The sequence below is a fragment of the Centruroides sculpturatus genome, unplaced genomic scaffold (genome assembly GCF_000671375.1).
Source record: "Centruroides sculpturatus isolate CEXI.00-Female unplaced genomic scaffold, Cexi_2.0 scaffold29, whole genome shotgun sequence".
Lineage (NCBI taxonomy): Eukaryota > Metazoa > Arthropoda > Arachnida > Scorpiones > Buthidae > Centruroides > Centruroides sculpturatus.
Genome location: NW_019384296.1, coordinates 69,640 through 93,617, shown reverse-complemented (window position 1 = coordinate 93,617; position 23,978 = coordinate 69,640). Strand labels below are relative to the sequence as shown.

The window sequence follows — 23,978 nt, the reverse complement described above, 5'->3', positions numbered from 1 at the left end:
TTTAAAAACTTTCATTAGTACATCGTAGATAACAGTCTAGTGCGTGTTTTTAATTAATTAGACAAGATGTTTCGTTATTTCATCTATTAAATTTCTATACTTTATTCTAATATAATAGTAAACGGTTAAATACGTTATTTTTAATCTTTGTATTCTTTCCTCTACCAAGTGATCGATTACAGTCGACCCCCTATAACACTGTTGATTTTTCCGTTTTATATAAATTCCACGTTGTACGAGCCACTTAGATTTTACAAATACGTGAACTGTTCACAGCCGGGCACACGTATTTGTAAAATGTAAGTGGCTCGTACAACATGGAATTCATATAAAACGGAAAAATCAACAGTGTTATAGGGGGGTCGACTTGTATCTGAAATTGCCACGTCCCGATTATTATTATTGAGGCTCAACTGACGAGTTATTGCGCAAACTCGCTATTCTCAATGTATATTATTAATTTATAAAACAATACAAAGTACGACTTAAGATTTTTTTAAAACTTAGAACAAATCAGTTCTCTTCTTTATTGCGTAATCAGAACGTAATTTTACAAAAATTTTATTGGTTATTTTCTATAAGAGGAAAAAAACCAAAAATTTAAAAAAAAAAAAAACAGAAGTTTCCATAATACTGTGTGTAAAATTGTAATGGAAAACATTCGACAATACAGACAGCAATTCTTGGATATACCATTCATAAATAATAGACATGGAATGGTAATACCAGGAAAAGCAATAAGTATAAATATTCTATCAATCATGCCTGTTATCTAACAGGTATTTTTTAAAATTTAAACTGAACTGAAACGATACTGAATCCAATATGCCGTAAGATGATCGTAGTATCTCTCTCAGAAGGTAATGTCAATATTTACTCCTTCTGTCCTAGATCACCGAGGGCATTTTTTTTTTTTCAAGTCCATTCTTGGTTCGGCCGTACCACCCTGAAAAATTGTTTTCTCGACCCGCCCGGATTCTCATCGCAACAGGCTGCCACTTCGGCCTTAAGTGTCCTAGAGTACAGGTACGACGTTAAAGAAATACGCGTATCCAACCGCCAGACCACCCGAATTTTTATCAATTGATGTGCTACAGAAGACCCGCCTCCTTCCGTCTTCGCGTTAATTAGACCAAACGGATCCACTTATTTCGTGAGCACAAAACCATTGTTTCCATTTTAAATCCTTCTCTGTTAATAGCAAAAATTACGTTATATGCAAAATTTTATTTTTTTATACAATTTATTTTAAAATATGTTTGGTGCACAGAATAAGTTACAAACTTATTAGACTGTATTCACATACTGTAATCGAATCTAACTCAAAAACATGGTTAAAAAACATTATATACGGAACAGTTATATTTATCCCCACACGCATAAAAAGGGGTAATCAACACAATTAAATAAATATTTAGATGCTCCACAACTCTAAATCAAACCAATACACGTAAGTAATATACCGAAATAAACAAATGCCTAAATATGTTTAACTTATATCGGAAATTTTTGAAGTGAATCGAAACAGAACTTTAAAACGAACAGAACTTTAAAACGAAAGAACAAATGTCAAACAATGACACACTCGTACACAACATGAAATCTTTTTTAATATGAAATTTACATGAATTGTTGCCAAGAGAACTTTGCTATATGAACAGTGCACAATTAGAATGTTCAATCCCAGATTTGAAGCATGGAAATAGGCAAAATACGCTTGATTTTCTTTTGTTTTTATTTTAACTATCGTTTCTGTGTGCATATCGGAATTCTGTGACGACGTATTCACAAATTCAAGCGAAACTGCATTTTTTTTACGGCTTTTGGTCCTAAATTGTATTAGCGTATTATTGGAACAACTGTTAAAACCAAGGAGAACAGAAAGTGGATGACGTTTGTTGCCGTTTGCTGTTGTTTTTTGCTCGAGACTTTATTTAGATGGATGGCGACGACTGCGTTTTCACTTTTCACTGACTTTCAATTTGAATTTTGTTCTAAGTGAAGACGACTACTGGAACTTTTCACTTTGTAGCACCAACTCTGTTATTCCTTTAGACTTCAAAGAGGAATTGTAAATGCTTAAATCTGGGGTCCGGCGGGTATAATGTTTGTTTTTCCGGGATGCAAGGTTCCAGACGCCCCTCTCTTGTAATTGGCGCACCGTCCGGCGGAGGAAAAGCCGAGCGTCGACCCAACTCTTAACAGGAAAAAAAGAATGAAAATTCATGTAAAAAGACACTTAGGCATTATCAATGAATTACTTATTGGCAAAATCTCAGGCAGTATGATGCAATGCTAGCCTAAACACGTCGTGTTCCACGTAGAATCCCTCGCCTAATGGTTTCAGAACGAACGTTTGATTGAAGGTGTGTGGTGGATCTTCGTCTGTCTGAAACAGTGAACGTTCTCGTTACTATAAAACTGAATTTAAAGCAAATTTTTTAAATGTACACAAATTTTATATGTAAATATAATTTTGAATTAATCACAACTTTTTCTTCAGACCAGAGAATAAAATGACATTGGAAAATATCACATTTTATTCGTTTTTGGCAGAACAAAAAACTGATTTACAGTTAAAGTTGACTTCTGGTCCCTATTGTATAATAATTACACGTTACAAAAGGTATTAGTTACAAGCTATAAGACTTATAATACGTTATTCTTGTAATTTGTAACTTGTAAATCTTGTAACAATTACAAGCATTTTATGCAACAGACCTGAAGGATGGATCACATAAAATACCCAAATGAAATCTGCTTGTTTTTATTGTGATATTCCATTTTATCATCCTCAGATAAAAGTTTCTGCATACATTTGAAACTGAGAACAGTTTCCAATCTATATAGTGTTTCTACACTATAAGATAAAAGAAAAATAGTTTGATTAAAAAAAACAAATTATACAATGCCAACCAAGAAAATAAATCTGATGAAAATGCTAAAAATTCCCACATACTACGAAAAGTTTTTTAAACAAAGAAATGAATTTGGATTATATAAATGACACAATAAATATAAACATTTTTAATAGGTTCATATCAGCAGGATAATTAAAGCATGCATTACAATATTTAGAACCATCTTATCTCCAATGCAAGTTTTCCCAATGAATGATGATACTGTGGTATGAATTATGTTTAAAGAGAATTGATGAAAAAGAATGAGCAATTGAAATGTGAATACAAAGAATATGACTTTAAATCAGTCTTTAAATTCTTCTACAAGATTATGTTCAACACCAAGACTGTAATCTTCAAATAGATACTCTTAGTGTTGAACATATGTTAATAGATGTTAATTAAACCAATTTGAATGTGGATTGTCTTTGTTGACAAAGTAATTCCACTGCTGGCCATTAAAATTGCTTTATCAAGAAGGAAAGCAAATAACAGAATCATGTTCATTGTACAGATACAGTAGAATGGGAGGAAGAGATGATTAAATTGACAGGTAATCTCGAGGTACATAGCACCCAGCATATTGTACCTTTCATGCAAATTTTGCATTTGCTTCATGCTGTAGCAATTTTTATGATCAGCAGTGTATTTCAAAAAATTCTTGAATTTGTTCATTCTATGATTTGAGTGATTTATGTAAAAATCAATCTCTTTGTAAGCTGAAAAACTGAAAAAAATCATCTGTTCTTGTGATCATTAAGTATGCATTTGCAACTTCTTTACAATGCTCATGCTCATACCCAAACAGCAAAAAAAATAGATACAGTTGACCCCCCCTATAACTGTTGATAATTCCATTTTATATGAATTCCATGTTGTACAAGTCACTTAGATTTTACAAATACATGAGCCGTTCACAGCCCAGCACATGTATTTGTAAAATCTAAGTGGCTCGTACAACGTGGAATTCATATAAAATGGAATTATCAACAGTGTTATGGGGGGGTCAACTGTATACAGTGAAACCTGCTAATGTGACCACCTCTGTATTACCTTTCTACGGTGACCGATTTTATTTGACCTGAAATTTACTTCATAATTTCAGGCGTATTTTTTCTCAGTATAGTGACCACCTGTTAATTGTGTAATGTAATCAATGTTATATTAAGTTTTCCTGAACTGTAACCATTAGTGACCACTTTACAGAGAATAGCTGGTAGGTTGAGGGTTTTTGTGCTACCAGAAACTCACATGGCGCGGGAAAGAAGAAAGTCTATTTGCCGGTCAACATTTGCTTTCATATACTGTAGTATTTACTTCAAAAAAGTCATAAGTCCATTACCAAATGCTGCTTCAATATTGCAGTACAACAGCTATTCTAAGAAACTAAATTTTATCTAAACTTCAATAAAAATGTTAAGTAAATGTAAAAACTGAAAAAAGAGAAATAATTTCATTACCTCTGAAATGTGCTTTTATATCAAGATCTAACTTTCCGAGCACTAGTGATAAATTTTGGGCTGGATTTTATGATTGTTTAGTCTATAAAATCTCATATCTGACATGTTCAGGCAGAATTTAGAAAACTCCAGAAATATCACAGTCTCCTACTTTATTGAAGCTTCTCTCGTATTTATCATATTTAAGTGTATTCTTAGTTTTGTATGTTTTATTAATTATTGATAGCATCCAAAATCTGTTCATCTTCTCCACAGCTTTCAACTATGGCTCCAACCAAGCCATACAGAGAGCTTTCTCTGAAAGTAAAAGTTGAGGTTATCACGTTTCTTGAATCCAATAGTAAGCAAAAAGCAGAAGCAAAGTTCCGGATAAGTAAAACATACATTAACAACATTCATAAACGCAAGGCAGAATATCTTAAATGTTAGGAAGACAATGAAAATGGAGACCATTCCTGAAAAGTAAAAAAAGACAGCAAATTTTGAAATAAGTGATGCTGTTCAGAATGATTTCAGCAAATGCATGGGAATCAATGCTAGTGTCTCTGGCCCAATGCTACAAGAAGTAGCATTGGGCCAGAGACACTAGCCCAATTTGCAGAGAAGCTTCATATTCAGAATTTTAATGTATCAAACAGCTGGCTCAAATTATTTAAGCAAAGACATGCCATTTCAGACAGGATACTGTGTGGAAAATCAAATGATATAGATGTAAGATAATATAAGTGATATAGATATAAGTGAAAACCTTCAAAGATCTTGAAATAAATGGTATATCCTGTCTAGGATATCCCAGTTTTTTCACGGATACTACTGGAGTTTGGTAAAATTATTTTTTTATTTTTCTTATTTTTGTAACAGCTGTATGGGGGCATTCTGTGAACAACGAAGGAAGGCACAAATTTTTTCTTTGGGACCAGCCATTTTCACAGTGTTGGATGATGTTTGGATGTGTTTTTGTAAGTGTTGTTAATTAATATCCTTCTGTATGTACCATCTGTAAATAAACAATCGTTTTTATTAAACTGTAACAGTTAATTATAAAATAGTCTAGAATACTTTATGTCCATTACAAAATTGGCTTCCACGACAGGATCCTAGTTGAATTCAAATATATTCGAGTAAAATGGTAAAGATTAAAAGAAAATGAACGACTCTAAGAGCTTCATTTACAAAGACTTAATATCCTAAAGGATGAAATTTGTAAAGTTGAGGAAGATAGAGGAATCCTCAAGGACAAATTGAAAAAATTGTAAGGTTTGTAGGTGGAAGTTAAGGATCTATTGGGTTGTTCGGAAAGTAATTTCGTTTTTTTATTATTAGAGGAATTAGATGTATTTTTACCAGCCAATTTCATTTTAAACCAAATTTTCATTATATACTTTGATAGCTGACATTTTAAGGCTTATTTATAATTATTTTTGTTTGATTCTGTACAATTGACTTTTTTATGGTGTCCCATTGAATATAGAAAATCGAAAGAATCATTTTCGGCATATTTTGCATTTTTATTACCAAAAAATCAAAATGATGTTCAAGCAAGAAAAAATTTGTGGTACAGTACATGTAGGGAGAAGATATGTTGAGAGAAAGACAGTGCCAAAACTGGTTTATAAAATTTCATTCTCTCAATTTCAATATTGAAGATGCACCACGTTCTGGATGGCCAGTTGAAGCCAATGGAAACAAAATAAAGGTACTGATTGAAACAAACTGCCAAATAACAATGCGTGAAATCACTAAGAGATTAAATTTGTCAAACTGAACTGTTTATGATTACTTGAAATGAATTGGTTTCATTTCAAAGCTCGATATATGGCTTCCACATGTTCTTAAAGAGAGTTGTTCTCTTTGGTGAGATTTTAAGGAAATTTTTTTTGAGCTTTTACCAGACAATTTAACAATTGATTCGAAAGTGTACTGCCACCGAGTAAACAAATTGAGTAATAATATCAAACAGAAAAGGCCAGAATTGATCAACAAAAAAAACAGTGTTTTATCATGATAATGCCAAATTTCACACAAGTTTGGTAACTTGTCCGAAACTGTTACAGCTTAGATGGGTCGTGCTATCAAACCAACCATATTCGCCAGATCAGGCACCCTCAGATTATTACTTGTTCTGGTCTATACAAAATTTTTTAAATTGTAAGACATTTACTTGAAATGAAAATGTCAAAAATCACTTAGATTAGTTTTCTGTAGCAAAGATCAAAACTTATAAACATGGAATCATGCTACTACCAGAAATGATGGCAACAGGTATTTGACCAAAATGGTCGATATATAATTCAATAAAATATTTATTTATTATGAAAATATTGTGTTTTTTTCCATAGGGAAAAAAACGAAATTACTTTCCAAACAATCCAATAGATCGTAACATTTTGAACTTTCTCCTAGACTTGGACACAAGTGACTACAATATAGGAAATGAAGTAGAGTCTGCAGAACAATATTCCAATGAGTATATTTCAATAAAATATTTAGTTGAAGAAAGGCTTAATGATATGGATGGTAACCTTAGAAGCAAAATGAGAATGTCAAACATGGTGCCAAAAAACAAAATTACAAACTCCCAAAAATAGAAATATGATAGGAAACTGAGGAATTGGCTGCCTTTTTGGTCACAGTTTAAAAGGATTTACTTAGATGATGAGCTGGATAATTCAGAAAAATTCCAGTATCTTTTCCAGTATTCTAACTGGGTCACATGTCTAATACCCCGTTCACACCGAGCATTTCAATCTATGTTGTGACCAAGGCCGGCAACTATGCCTTGGTGCGACCTTTCTTGACTGTTTCAATCTCAACTGAAACGAGGTTCAATCACGATCAACTCAAGAGAGTTCTTGAAACTAGATCCAGTTATAAGAGAGATCTCACAATCCCACACACGCAAGAAAATACAAGATGGCTGCGGAACATGTGTTGGGCTATTGATAGAAAAATAAAAAAGTCACTGTATTTGGAGATCTGTCTATTATTATCTGTCTATTAATATCTGTCTATTATTAGATATATGGCAAGAAAAAGTACTGCATTTATTTCTAACCAACACTTCCATTTTGTTTGTTGATGTTCGTGACTTACCATGTAGTTATATCAGTTTTATCATCGTGTGTAATACCTGGGTTATTCTCAAGCGGACTGCCTGTGCAAACAGCACGACGTTCGACTGGCGACAGTCACAATCCAGACTGTAGGTAAATCGAGATTGAAGTGAGTCGCAGATTGTGTGTGAATTTAGTATAAGAACTTGTCAAAAGCTAACTTATGACATCAGAAAATTATGTAAAGACACTCTAGAACATCATTTTGGAAAGACTGTTGGTGGAAGTCTATGTCCAAGAGTTGCTCCATATGATAAACTTAAATGTACTGTACATATGAGTAAAAGGAACAGATTACTGTAGGTAAATTCTTCAATAAGGCTGAACTCATCTTAAAGCTTTGGCATCTTTAGGGGTGGATCCAGAAGCTAATGCAACTTGGCTATACCCAAAGCTTGTACATAGTAAGTGGCGAAACTCTATTGTTAAATTCGTCGCTTGATGATATCAGTGCCCTTTGGTAATGGTTGTGTAGACTCAATCATTGCCAGCTTATAACCACGTTATAACAACCATTATTAGCTATATTGAAAATGAATTTTTTACACAAGAAGTTTGTTTTTTACCAGCAGGATGTTTTATCTCTATTCTATTTATTGTATGTTTGCAAGCTTTATGACAATGTCTTCAACTTCTGGAAACTGATTAAATCCATATCCCAAGAAAGAAGAAAGGTAAATGATTTTGATCATATAGCAATTACATTTGAATATTGTTAAAATTTAGATTACGAAAATATAAGAAAGTATTCGTGAATATTTTTGTACCTATAATTAGGCCAAACACATTTCTACAGTTAATTTACTTGTTTAAGTAAATTATTTACTTATACTGTTATAGATACGCAACCAAATAAATACTAAAAGCTAAAATAATATAAATATTAAAAGTTTATAATACTTCATTAATTATTCAAGAATTAAGTAGAAAATGCAATAATTATCACAGATTATAAATAAAAATAATGAGAAGAACAGTGTATAAAATAATTGAAAATATATTGATTGTTCCTAAATAAGGTAGTTTTTTTTATCTGTATATGAAATTATTATCCTAATTAATTTGCTAGAAATATATAATATACAGATAACATTTATTGATATCATTTTATTCCTATGCTATAATCATGTAGTTATTTTTGTTGTATGTTTCTTACAGATTTGAACTTTGTGTAACAGCATTGAAATACCATATATTGTTTAATAATCCTGCATTCCAGAATTTTATTTAACTGTATTGTGCAATTGTATTATAATTATATTAAACAAATATATGCAAGTTTAATAATTAAATGAAATAAAAATTTCAACTTTACTATCCACATATACCTTTCTTTTTGTTTTGGAAAGTGATGTAATCATTTTTCTAATGTTAAAGATGTTATTACATGGCCTGCAAACATTAAACAAACATATTCTCATTAGGATGCTATAAATTGAGAAAAAAAATGCTAATAATGGTCGGTATACCCTAGTAATAAACAAGTGTCTACACAACCATTACTAGGGGCGCTAATATCATTGAGTGTTCAGATGAACAATACAGTTTTCCCTCTTACCTTATACATGCCTTGGTGTTTCAAGTATATATTACCTTATATATACTTGAAATACTGCTTTTTTGAAGTTTTTGAAAAGAGAAACTAAAGGGGAAGAATGACTACTTTTGGCAAGGGGAGGTTTAGAAGGATTGACTACACAGGAAGTGTTTAAGGACAACCAAAAGAAGAAGTTAAAATACCAACAATGCTACAAGTTTATTTGCTGGTAGAGAACTGAACTGTACCTTCTGTGACAAAGTGCTTGACAATAAAGATTGTTTGGCTGCATGATCCTTGTCACCGAAGGAAAAGAGGGACAAGATATGAAAGAAAAGATGTAGCCTAAGATGCCTTAAATGCAGCCATATTGCAAAGTGCTGCAAAAGCTTGGTCTGCTCTTATTTATGCAATAAAGGACATTCTGTGTTGTTCTACCCAGAACAATCTGAACTGGTACAAAACACTATCACCCAACATGAGTGTTCCAAGGAAATAGTATTGATGACACTGGAAGTAGAAGTTATAGAAGGCAAAAAATCAAAATGTGTGCAATTCTCCTGGACTATGGTTCCCAAAGATCCTACAAGCAGAAGTCATTAGTAACAGAATCATCATCATCTGAAGATATAGCCCATTCCCTGTTTGAGGAATATTTTAAAATAGCTTAAGATATATAGAATATGGTTAATAGACAGGACCAGGAAGCTCCACTGTTGATCATCTGATTGGCAGTAAAATTTATGAGAAGCTGCTTACTGGCAAAATAATATAATTGAAAGGAGGGTTGATGGCAATTGAAACCAAATTGGGATGGGCAGTTTGTGGTCTGATGGAAAATGTGACAAATGACTGTGAAAATGCCTTGACTTTACTCACCAATTTGGCATTGAGGGAGTTACAAATCCCTGAACTTTAGTAGCTTGAAACTATAGGGGTCAAAGATCCTGGAGAGAGTTTAACAAAGGTCACCAAGAAGAGACTGCACAATACTTCTGGAATTCACTTAGGAGAAGGGAGGACAGTCGAGTCGCTGTTTTGTTGGTCTTCCATGGGTAGATGGTAAACAGGATATTCCAACTAATTGCCGCATGGCTGAAAAAAGACTTCTTAATATTATGAAATGACTCAAGTGTATGAATAAATTTCAGGAGTATGGTAAAGTATTTTGTGAATGGTTAGGAAAAGGAATTATTGAGGCAGTGCCCAAAGAGGAGTTGTGTGCCAAATGTCATTATCTCCTACCACCATCCTTTAATTAAATACAATAGTTGCACAACTCCAGTAAGATCACTTTTTGATGCATTTTGTAGGAATAACAGAACTCCTTCCCTTAATGACTGTTTAGCATCCAAATCTCATCAACAAATATTAGCAGATTTAGGGAAACAAATAGAAGTGATAGCCAACATAAGATGTGCCTTTCTGCAAATTGAGATAAAGAAGACTGGGACTATCTGAGATTTCTATGGTGAGAGAACAATCAAAAAATCAAAGTATTTCACCATAAAAGGGTGGTATTTGGAATCACAAGCAGTCCATTCTTGTTGGGAGCAGTTATACTGTTCCACGTGACTAATGTCTCAGAAGAAAATAGAGCAATACCAACTAAACTTTCCAAATTCTTTTATATTGACAATTGTGTCACTTTGGTGGAAAGTGAAGCAGTCTTAAAATCCTTCATTGCTAAAGCAAATGAGATTTTTGCTGAAGCTAAAATGGAATTGAGACAATGGGTATTCAACCCAGTGAATGTAAAGAATCAATATTTCAAGTGAACAAGCTTTAATGGGGAGTTTACAACAATGATACCATGGGCCATATTCTGGTCACTTATCTCTCATCTCTTCTTTCTGAGAAAAATGATGTCAAAACAAAAGACAAAGTTCATCTCTCAGAGACAGAGGCAATTCTGGTCATTCATAATGATCTTGTCTTTATTGTTGATGTCATGATTCTATTAGGTTGATTATACATGTCCAGGTTATCTGTGCGTGCAATACAATATAGAATTTTAACCAATGAAATTGTAAAATTTTCAAAATGTAGAGTACATAAGTATAGATCACTTGATAAGGAAAGCAAGAGTTCAAGCAAGAGTTGTTTTATAATGTTTTTACAAATTGTAATGTCAAACTATCTCTTAAAAAATAAAAATTTTAATAACCTAAGTTAGAAAAGTGTACGTACTCAGTTAAGGAGAAATTTATGGTATAATATTTCGAAAAATACTTAGAGAGATGGATAAGATTACCATATATTCAATAGTTCATTAATTGATATAGGATAATTAAAAAAGATGAAATCAGTGGCATTCCCGAGTAGGAAGTGGAAAAAAATCAATCATTTTCTCTCTCGAAATATTCTTTCTCGAGATAGAGTCATTCTCTAATATGATCGTACAGTGCAAGTAGCATCCAGTCGTCCATATTGGATACAACAAAATTGAGGCAACAGATGAAAGATCAGTTGAAAGTCTCGTTCTCTGAGAGATGAGAGAATCTTCGAGAAAAAGTTGTCCAGAATCACATTTGGAGAAACGCAATGATCTCTAAAGACATAAACAAATGGTTAGCTAATCAGTGACCAGCTTGTGATGTAGACATTGTCTCTCAGAAATGAGAAACAATAATAAGAATACGGCTCCTGTATTAGGTCTCTTATGGGACTGGAAGGAAGATAGCCTTATGTTTGACCTTAGAGTAGTGGAGAAAGGAAAGCCTCTCCAGGAGGAAAATTTTATTAATAATTCAGGAGATATTTGATATCATTGGAGTGTTCGTAACCATCACGTTGCCACTGAAATTAGTGGTACAGCAAGCTTAAGTAACCAAGTCCAGTTGGGATGCACCTTTAAGACAGTTTGAAAAGGGCGTAAATGAGCTGGGTGGGCTCAAGAACCTCGGGATTCCTCAACATGTGAGTTATAATGCCCCAAGCAGATGGTCTGTTCATGCATTCTGTGATGCCAGCCAAAAGGCCTATGTGACTGCAGTACTTGCATTGTGAGGAGAAAGACAGAGTCATGATGCAGCTTCTGGAAGCAAAATCTCAGCTTACTCCATTAAAAGGAATTGCAATTCCCAGAATGGAGCTGTTGGCATGTGTTATCAAAGCACAACTTGCAAAATTTATTGTGGAAGCTTTGGTACTTTAACAATTCCTACACACTTTTTGATGAATTCAACCACAATCCTTGCATGGATAAGATACAACAATCAATAGAGAACCTTTGTTGAGAATAGAGTCCAAGAAATCTGTAAATTTTCTGACCCTAACCAGTGGAGATATGTTCCTGGAATACTGAATCCTGCCAACCTCCCCTCTAGGGGTTGCAGTCCCCAACAGTTGATACAGACTAGACGATGGGAGGGTCCACACTGGATTAAGGATCCTGAGGATTGCTGGCCATGTCAGTCTTACTGTCAACAAAAACTCAAAAGTGATATGAAAGACTTTCAAAATTCTCATGCATCATTTGAGTTTTAGCCTAATTGTGGAGATTTGGAAGAAAAGCTCACAAGGAGAATGCCTTTACAGGGAACATTCTGACCACAGAAGAGCTAGAAAAAGCAGAGAATACTCTATGGTGTCTAGTGCAAAGGGAGTTTCCTTATATTGAATGGAGGGAGTAATTAAAGGTATAGCCACAATGGAAGATAAGGGAAGTGTGATTTGGGTAAAAACAAAAATTATTGAGAAGAATGATGAATTTTCATTTAGAAATCCCATCTTGCTGTCAATTAAGTCAACTATAGTTACTTGCTTAGAGGTCATCATCTAGCCAATTGCCATGTACATGTTCAAATAATCTCTTCTAAACTAAGGGAGAAATATTGGATTATCTCCTACAGACACATTATTTGTAACATTTTGACAAAATATACTAAGTGTGAAAGATATACGGCTTGGGTCTGAGCAACTGCCCCAATACACTTGCCATTGAATTGTGTCAGAGACATAAGAGCATTTAAGATAACTGGAGTGAATTTGTGTAGCCCTTTTTGCTTAGAAACAAAAATAAGGCTTGGATTGTTATTGTCACTTGTGCAATATACAGAACAATTAATTTGGAACTAGTTATGTCATTGAGCACTGAAAGCTTCATAAAAGCACCATGTAGGCTAATTTCTAGAAGAGGGAAACTTTCAACTATATATATTCTGACAATGGAAGAAACTTCTTCGATGCCCAGGGTGTCCTAAAGGCCTTAGATTGGCAAAAGATTGTGTCACACAAAAGCATTTGACCGACTACAGCATGGTGGGAGCAGCTAATCTGATCAATGAAAACTTTGCTTTGGCATGTGCTGGGACATTCATCTTTGAGGTTTCAGGAATTGTCTATGAGTTTGTGTGACATGGAGGCAATGATCAACAGCAGGCCACTCACTTATGTTGGGAAAGACATCAAAGATTTTTTTCCATTGACTCCAGCCAGGTTTATTCAAGACATAGAAGAGGTTGGTGTTCCTGGCATGAATGTCTTCAACAATAAACAAGTTTTCACAGGATTTTCACAAAGCATTAAGAATACCTAAGGCGACTAATCAGATGGGAAGTTCAAAAGGTGAAGAACTCGGAGTTGGTGACATACTGCTCATAAGGTTTGAAAATCAAAAAAAGAATTGACTGGCCCATGGCCAGGGTTGAAAAGATTTTTCCAAGCAGGGACAGCCAGGCAAAAGTGGCCCAGCTTAGAACCAAAAGTGGAATCCTTGTCCATCCACTTTAAAACTGTTGAAAGTTTCATCTAACAGTGATCCAATCCTCTGGAATCACCAGGAAAAAAGTCTCAGACTGGCCAACCCATGAGGATTCCACAGAAATTAAATTTATGAATGTTGCTTATTGTTTCCACAAACAATTGATTTTGTTACCCTCCAAGATCAAATGTGAGAGGATGCTGAACTTCAATAAAATTAATTTTTTTCTTCTTTCTATAACTGCCATGTGGAAATGTTCTGTGAAAGGAGGAAGAAGGCAGAAATTTTCTTTCAGATCAACCATTTTCACAGTGTTGGATGATGTTTGGATGTGTTTTTTTTTTTTTAAGTTTTGTTAATTACCTTTGGTATGTACTGTCTGTAACTAAATCATTTTTATTAAACTGTATCGGTTAATTATAAAATGGTCTAGAATACTTATGTCCATGACAGATACTATAGAAGACATCTTTAATGCTGACGAATGTGGTTTGTTTCTAAGGGCACTGCCTAATACAATCAAACCTTGCTTTTTCAATGCTTCACTTTTCAAACAAATCAGTTCAAGAACAAAATTTCAAACTCATATCTGCCCAGGTAGCCATATAATAACTCAGTTGCTGAACAAGTTACTTGGAAAAAACAGGCCATAGATTAGAGATACAGATGATCAATTCCCTATACTTCCTATGTTAAAAAAAAGTCAATAGCTCAACCAATCAGCAATAGGATTACCAATTACATGAATCGCCAATGATGATGTTATTCAAATTAGATTTCAATGTGCATGCAGGTAAAACTACTACTTTCATTTCTTTTTATACATGCCAAAATTGAATTTAAATCAAATGAATTAATAAAAACTGCACTAGTTGATATTTGCATAGTATAAATGGCATCCAAGAATTAGTGTTTAAAGATGCTTAAGTCAAATTAAATAAAAATTTATTATTAAATATAATTTTATTATTATTTCTCATTAGTGCATAATCAACATTTGGCATTATACTTAACAGTATTAATTAAATGCATGAAATTTTAATGAACATCTTTTAGAAAGATAAAAAAAATAAAAAGGTAAAAAACAGACTTTATTTGGGGGTCAGAAATGGATTAATCCATTTCGTATTTTTATGGGAAAATTTGTTTCAGTTTTCAAACAACTTTTAGGAACAAGTTATGTTCAAAAGCAGAGGTTTGACTTTAAAACATTAACAATGGCTGGAAAGCTATGTAAAAAATGGCAAAATATCCAGATGTTTTCATGCAATTTTGCAGGAAAAAAGCTTATCCTTTTATTAATTGGCAAAGCAAGCTAACACAAGAACATAGATGACAACAAACATGTTTACTGAATGGTTAAATGTTCTACCAAAAAAAAAAATTCCAAAAGAAAAAAAATTTTAATGATTGACGACAACTGTTCTTCTCACCTTTCCAGGTATAAGACTTTCTGATATTCAAGTGGAGTTTCTTCCTCAAATTCATCATTTTTACAGCCTTTGGATCAGGGAATAATAGAGACATTCAAACTAAATTATAGAAATCTACAAGCAGTTACAGCAAGAACAAATGAACAAAAAATTGCAAATGAAATTGCTAAATCTGTTGACATTCTTGATGGGTTAGCAGGTAGCATGGTGGGTTAAGACATTGTGGGATGAAAATCACAACCATAAAACTATACTTCAGCAAGGCTGGATTTACTACAAACATGGATGAGCAAACTAATATGTTCAATGAGAATTACAATCATCTTCAGGAACTTGTTAATGAACTGTCAAGAAACAGTAAGATTAGTTCAAATGAAATGTGGATGCACAGAGTAAAGATTCTATCATATAGATCTTCTGATTCTATATAATTGAATCAGAAACTCTAGTGAATGACATTTTAACAGACATTCAAGATGTTAATCCAGCTATCATACTTGCAGACAAAGAGCTCTTGCAGACAAAGAGGGATGAAGATAAAAGTACAGTTACAGAAAAAGATGTGTTAGTTGTGTGTGAAAAAATTAAATGATATGCTATCACAAATTGTCCAACAATGCTTAAAAGTGTCTAGGAACTGGAAAGAGACACAGTGCCAAATTTTGCAGAAAAAATTATCCTTGAAATAAACATATTAACAATGTTTTTTTTACATATCAATCAAAATAAAACATTGTTTTAACAAACTGAAATTTTTGTACTGTATATTGCAATTTTTATGCAATTAATCTGTATACTGCTTGTTAATCTACGTCTTGTGCTATATAAAACCACAGCTATCAAGACTAATAAATTCACAAAACCTACAAAACAATGTATCATGAGGTTCACTTGATCTAATGTATGTATTCCCCATATAGTGATCATTTACCTTGGTTCCAGGGGTGGTCACCTCAAACAGGTTCCACTGTAAGTTAAAAAATTTGAATTGCCCAATAGTAGTTTAAGAAATGACTCAATTTTTATTTTATCTTAATTTATTAATCTTCAACTGTAATTAACCTCTGTATAATTTTTATATAAAGTATTGATTTCATAACACAGAAAAGGCTACAATGTTTGAGTAGAAATAAAGGGTATAATATTTGTGTTATATAACAATCATGAGAGACCTCCATGACATTTTTGATGTCAGGTCACCAAAAATGACAGTGCAGAAAACCATTTATGAATGTGATCTTGTAACAATAAAAAAATTGTATGTGATCACATCCATAACATGGTTTCTGTAATGAATTTTGAGGGTTTGTAATAAGCAGAAAAAATTTTTTCAACAAACTTTTACAGTTAGATAGATAGCATGTAGCATGAGGATATTAAGGAAACAAAACTAAGTAACTCAATTTGTTGAAAAATGCCTATGGAAAGCTAGTAATGTGCAAAAAATTGTATCTACCACATGTAATCATAGGTTAAAAAATAAACACAACATTTATTAATATTTTTAATTATTTTGTTTATTTAAAATCAATTATATGTCAAATTTTGAAACATTTAACTTCAATGTGTAATTTGTGAATAGTTTGATGACTTACAAAGAAGCAATAAAGCATTTTATTATATTATTTATTCTGAATAAAAGCAATAGATAAAATATGAGAAAATATATCTGTCATACATCAATTATATTTAAATTTTAAAAAACTGATATTTGTTTAGAATACTTTCATGTAAACAACTTTCAAAGAATGCATCTCTTAATTTATGATTTGTAGCTCGTAAGTTTAGAAAGGAAAATCTAAATCAAATGAAAAGAGATTTTTGTTTTCATCTAAGCAAAATACACTAACATTCGGAAATAAATCTAAAAACATACAAAAAGTCGAACTTCTAACAAATATTGTAACTGTTCTTGTAATTAATACTGCCATTAAAAACTCCTGAAATAATATTCTATGATAGTTTAATATACAAATGTATTAAATGTGATGTTTATTTCAGAATTAATTTTCATCCTTTTCTTTTTGTAAATAAAAATAAAATTCAACTATATTAAAAAGTATCACAGAAGATTTAGTTTACGAATTATTAATTTTTCATATATATATAATAATAAAGTTTGTTAAATACATACTTTAAGTTGTCCTAAAACACAGATTAAAATGCCACCGTCAAACATTGGCTGTGGATCAATTGAAGTTATCTGATGCTGAATCTTTTGAAAAGTCAAACCCTATGTAATTAAAATATTTTTTAAAATAATTCAAAATATACAAAAAAATCAAATATGAACGTTATTAATTTTATAAATCTAGGAAATGTTTTCAGATAAAGTTAATAATAGTTGATATTCAACTTTCCATTGAGAAAAGTGAAGGTCAATTATCATCACTTACCTGTATAATTATCTATAAAATATTAATGATAAAAAATATTAACTACTTAAAAAGATAAAAATAATAGAATTTTGAAATGCTATCTTGTTACATTTGATTATTTTCTTTTATATTTAAACATTTATTAGGTAACTAATTTCCAAAATAACTGAAGTTTACACCTGAAATTCTACAAAGATACGTGATAATATAATTTTGAATTCTGTTTCACTATTTTAATTTCATCCAGTTAAATTCATGTTTGAAGTTCAACTAATTATGTAGGAAAGTGACAAATGTTTTAATTAATTTGATAAATCCAATTTGTCTTATAAAACAGACATTTTTTTCATTTATTAGAACATTTTTTGAATCAATTTTCAGTTTACAAAATATTTAGAATAATTTAAAATATTTTGTAAGATTATTACCATTAGGATACATTAAGGAACATTAAAATATTTAAAATAAAAATAAAGCATCTACCTTAAGAATTTGTAAGAATGCACATTTTCAAGTCATAGAATTAAGAGTTCTTTAAAAATTTGACATTCTAATTTTCCAACTGTGAATAATTCATGATGTGATGCATCAAAATGATCCTCTCTAAGTAAACTGTACATAATTAAGTTCATTTCTTAAGATTAATATTAATTAATGATGTCAAGCAATTTATACATTTAAAAATGAGCTTAAAAACTACTGAATAGCATATGAACAGTAAATTTAATTTAAAATTATAATAAACCTTTTTTAATTTTTATTATAATTAGAAGTTGGTAGATTTATTTTAAAATATTGTTTGTTTCTTTAANTTGGCAAAATCTCAGGCAGTATGATGCAATGCTAGCCTAAACACGTCGTGTTCCACGTAGAATCCCTCGCCTAATGGTTTCAGAACGAACGTTTGATTGAAGGTGTGGTGGATCTTCGTCTGTTTTAAGTTGTCCTAAAACACAGATTAAAATGCCACCGTCAAACATTGGCTGTGGATCAATTGAAGTTATCTGATGCTAAATCTTTTGAAAAGTCAAACCTTGAATTTTTTCCATTATTTTTATTCTTCCAAATAACTGCTGACCTTCAAATGTCATAAGGCTCTTTTCTTCGTTATAGAAGTTGGCCAGGTTCGCCCTCTGAGCGGCATCGTCGAAAAGTAAGTAGTACTGATGCACGAACGATCTACCTATCGTGTCGTACTGCGGATTCAAACTCATTTTCGGTACGAATTCCTCTCGCCTACTTTTCCTTCACTCTTGGCAACTGTTCTAAAAATTATATTATAAAAATAACGTATAATAATATTTAATAAATAAATAGTGAAAAACAAAGTAATGATATTTTTACTATAATTTATCTATTCATTTTTCTAACTCCGTTTCCAAAGATCAAGGAAGGACAGACAGACAGACGGCAGAGGAAATTTATAGGTTTATAATTTGAAAATTGTAGCTCAATAATATATAATTGTAGCTATAGAATTATGTATAAATTATGACATACAATTGCAACGGTAAAATTGCTTTATTTTTTCCAATCTTGGGCTCCCTATACCCGGAATCCCTGGATATATGCTTCACATGCCTATTGGGCAGTTCGACACTGCACTCACATACAAACAAAAGCTAAGGTTTCTAATATAAAAAAGAAAGAAAATCAAAGCTAGAAGTTAATAAATAACAAAAGTACACATGTACAAATTTCGATAAATGAATTAATTAATTGCTTAGTTCAGGAAGCCAACAATTTACAACAATTCATTTATCAGATTAGAATGATGTAGGAAATTTTATATAGAACAAAATTCAAATTGAAACATACAAAAACAATTAAAATGGAATAAAATTTAAAAATTATAAAAATATAAAATAAAATATTATATATTNGTATTGCAGGAATTGACCATTTTTTAAAATGAGATAATGCACTTGTGCACAAGGCTAAGAGCATGTATAAGTGATACTTGAATAAAAGGGCTGTGAATTGGACCACTTATTTCATCCCTGATCTTAACACCATAGAACCATCTTAACATTTTCTATGATGTTAAGATCAGAGGATTATTTCTATAAATGCCAGCTCATGCCATTTACAGAAATGGACACAGTATACATCAGTTGAGGAGTTTCAAAACACAACTCAACAGAAATGGGAGGAAATACCTCAAACCTATCTATCTTCAACATTTAATTTGTCTATTTCTACTTGTATATACAAAACTATTGACAGGGTAACTGTATTAGTTACTAATTTGTAATAAAAACTTTGTAACTGTCATTGCTTAGGCAATGGTTTTATGTTTATGGGACATGCAAATATATATATTAACATATAACAATATAATACATTAACTTATATTATCATTGCAATATTATATTATTAAAACAGACAAATAAAAAGGTGACTTTATATAGTATTTGTGGGGATAATTTACAATTTGTTTAGAGAATAAGAAAACAATGAAAATACTAATTACTATTTGCTTCTACCTTATTTTACTTTAGAAAAGTTAATTCCACATAAAAAGTTTTATGTAACTAATCTGAATATTTTCAGTATGTTATTTCAATACACAGCATTTTCAGGCTGCATGTTATTAGTTTATTTAAAATAATGCAATTAATTTTGATACAAAATATACTTATTCAGAATATTAAATCTTGGAGTATCAATTAATTCAAAACTTATCGTTAATAATCAATTTGTGTCAAACAGAACTAAACTTCCAACAAATCAGTCATTTTTCTCACTTTCAAGCTTTATTTATTATTTTCCAGCTCAAAATAACTACAAACCAAACTATGAACTTTTAAAATACAAAAGCAAAAATTTTTTGATTCATTTTTAAATTTTTTTTTTTAACTGAAAACTAAAATCAACTCCAAGAATTGGAAGGAGGAAAAGTATGAACAACATTGACAAATGTTTTTGTACTGATATTTCACAATCAATTAGAGTGAAACCTTGCTAAGTCAAACTGCATTAACTCAAATCTTCATTCTCTCTTCTATTCTAAATGAATAAGATGTAGAATGATTTATATAAGATTGTATAAGATAAACACTATGCTTCATGCCATTATGTCCTCTTGTCTGCATCCTTTTACTCATACAGTGTGTGCATTTCCTAGTAAAGCCACATAAAGCCATTTTGTTAAAAGATAGTTAAGCTATTTCTGCTTTAAGTTAGCCACTGTAGTGTTAGTGCAGCAAGGCTCACAAGCATTGAAGACAGAAGTTAAGATGGCTGGTATGTAAATATGCTTATAATTTATGGTGGATGAAAAGATTGTGACATGTGAAAATCTATTTTAAACTGGTTATTGGAAAAATTAGAAACAGTTTTTCACATATTCTTCTATTCCAACATAAACATCTTCAAATTTATTAGTACAAATTTATTAGTAATACGTGTACTCACCAGTGTGAGTACACGCATTCTATTATTGTTGTTTACGATGTAGCTAATTGCATTTTCATGTAATATTGAATTTTCTCCAATATTTTATAATCTCATCGAGAATTGTGTGTCATTTCTGACTAAACATTTTTATTCAAACAAAATGACACATACAAAAAAACCTTACAATAGTTAGTAGCTGAGGTGTTTCCTACAAAAGCAAAAATTGCTTAAAACACTTTACTAGAAAACATGCCTAGTATGTTACAGGTGCACTTATCAGGATGCAAGGACAGTGTCTTGACAATGCCCTCAAAAGTATACCATAAATTTTATGCAATTTTGTAATAATTCTGTGAACAGAGTCTTGAGAAACAGCTTGATAATGGGAAAATTATAGCTACAAAAATTTTAAAAGGGAAGCATTAAAAACTCATTAATTCAAAATTAACTTTTCTCTCTCAAACTTCGACTTAAACAAGCTTTACTGTATATCAATAAAATACAGATATGATAATGTAAAATTTGAAATTTTCTTGTTTTTGTGTCTTAATTTACACACCGACAGACAAGACAAAGATTAAGTAACTATATTCTCAATCTGCAAAAATTATTTGTTTGTCAAGTTATCCTATAGCATTATATATATGTTAATCTGAATGCTTTCTTGTAAAATTCTAGGTAAATATTTTAGAAAGCATCATCATTTGAAAAAGTTATAAACAAAATATGACAAGAAACTGTTTAGAAATTTAACATTTACTCAAAATTTCCTAATTGCTCCACATTATTATTTAGAAATAAATAATTTCGTTTAACTATTTGAGAGCTGACCTTTGTTCTGAGATTGATTCTTATATACAGACCATTAGTAGACAGTAATCAGAAAGGTGTATCAATCAAAAAAAAAAAAAATATTTTCCTTGTCATTAAACTGACGATAATACAAATCCTCATTAATCCACAAAGCAATTTCAATAAGTGGATGCCACAGCCTTTGTTACGTCAAGCACAAATAGAGTTAGCCTTATGTTTATAACTTATTTTTATAAATTAGAAAAAAAAATTAAAAGTTTAACAAACAAGACTTAATTCTGTTTTATTATATTTGGAGATTTATGAAATATCACAAAATTTTTAAATATTTTGCTTTATCATCAAAGTATATATGAAATAGTTTATTAAATGTACCAATAAAATAAATCAAAGGTTACAATTATGTAAGAAATTATCATAAAGTACAAAAATCACCTGACTCATTACTTTGAGGTTAAAGTCCTATTGCAAGAAACTTATCAGTACAAAGAGCAAATATATCAAATTAATAAAAAAAAAACTATTATACAGTATCGTATTTTAATATACAGTAAATTACGAATTATGGTAATTGATAAAAGCGCACACTTAAAAACTAAAATGCATAGATAGACATGGAACAGATTTAGACAAAAAATAATAAAACAAAAGCAAATAAATTAATAATATATACAATACAATTTTTGTTCTTTGTAGAATGTAAACCTGATAACTTTAATTAAAATCAAAATAATGACATTATTAATAGAATGTAAATAAGCATATCTTTACAAAACTTAAAATAGTTAATTAAAAACAAAATAAATGATATATTTTTAGTTCAAACTGCATATAAATAGAATTAAGTAATCAAAACAAAGTATTTTACAAAAGCTTTTTCTGGGCTAGTGGTTTAAAAATGCATTCACTTAATGATTTTTCCCTTCAACAAGATGATTTCAAACAACTTATTTTATGATGCAATTTGAATAATATAATTTAAGAAATTCATAAAATACTGGATGTTGTATAGATTTTAATATAAACCAGAAAAAAAAATTGCAGTTTCATAGTATTAACACACATCTTAATGTTAATAATAAAATTTATTAACTAAACTTTATAATCCATAATTTTTAAAAATTACATTTGTTTCTATTATTTATTTTAGAATTATATGTCAAATATACATTCCATTCTATTTATTAAGTCACACCTTTAAAAATATTTTCTACAAAAGAATTCTATCTGTTTATTGATAATATTTTATTTTTATTTTGAAATTAAATAAATAATAATATATGAAAATCTTAACTTCAAAGAATTTGACTGCAAATTTATTAATTATAATTGAGTAAATCATAAGCAGAGCTCTTCATTCAGAAAGGTATTTTGTCCATGATCAAAGTTTAAAGCAACCAGATAACATCTAAACATGGTTCTTTTTTAATATGTACAACTTGGCAAGGCTGATGTCATGATGAAATCATAATTTTGAAATTCTATCTATGGGCTGAGATATTTGAGGTCAAATTTTGTCAAGTAAAATCTATGGGACAATTGCCAGTTGTAAGCTGATCATGCACTACATGTCAAATTTACAAATGCTGTCAACTTACAATGATCTCTGACAAATTTTTATTTTGATCTACATAATAAGAATTCAATGTGCACAATGTCATGATAAAATCAATTTTTCAAAGCATGCACGTGTGCATGTTTTAACCAGCTTCTGGGCCACTGGCTGCACATGTGTTTTTTTAATGTTTCTTGATGTTTTTGTCGGTTATGATGATGGATATGCATGTCCTCCCCAAACCTGCAGCATTTAAACTGATTTAGAAAATGTTAAAAGCATGTCGGCACATTTGTTTTCATGTCAAGCTGAAACATAGAAACCTACATGCAGATTTCAGTTTCATTTTCCTAGAAAATACCTAGTAGTTATTAATATGTAATTTAAATTCATTAAAACTACTACTAATTAATGAGCTGTTTTACTTTCTTGACTGTTATATATAACAGAGGGAAAGTATGACGATCAGTGAAAAAATGACCCCTCAAAATTTTTACACTTTTGGACTTGAAATCTTGAAACATCAAGAAATGCAAAAAATTCACAGATGTTAAAACTCTGTGTGGATATTAGTGTGTGGGCATAAATTTGTTCACCCTCTTTGAAACTTAACTCCTGAACTTTTTGTTAAAATTTCTAAAATTTTGCAGGGAGGTTTATTTATTAAAATTGATGTTATTAAATT

The 23,978-nt window shown here is 30.9% G+C and overlaps 1 protein-coding gene across 2 annotated transcripts; it reads right to left on the bottom strand.

The window, feature by feature from the left end:
* Positions 1 to 1,820: 1,820 nt before the first annotated feature.
* On the bottom strand, positions 1,821 to 18,781 carry LOC111622427 (probable nuclear transport factor 2). Of its 2 annotated transcripts, XM_023364906.1 has the most exons (4): positions 18,543 to 18,781; positions 17,283 to 17,363; positions 2,262 to 2,389; positions 1,821 to 2,197 (listed from the first exon to the last, which is right to left on the bottom strand). In XM_023364906.1, exons 1-3 carry the CDS (start codon positions 18,738 to 18,740, stop codon positions 2,276 to 2,278), a joined length of 393 nt encoding a protein of 130 aa, XP_023220674.1. In that variant the 5' UTR covers positions 18,741 to 18,781; the 3' UTR covers positions 1,821 to 2,197; positions 2,262 to 2,275. The 2 variants fall into 2 exon arrangements, with proteins under 2 accessions (XP_023220674.1, XP_023220598.1); XM_023364830.1 differs by having other exon boundaries at positions 1,821 to 2,389.
* Between the last annotated feature and the right edge of the window lie 5,197 nt (positions 18,782 to 23,978).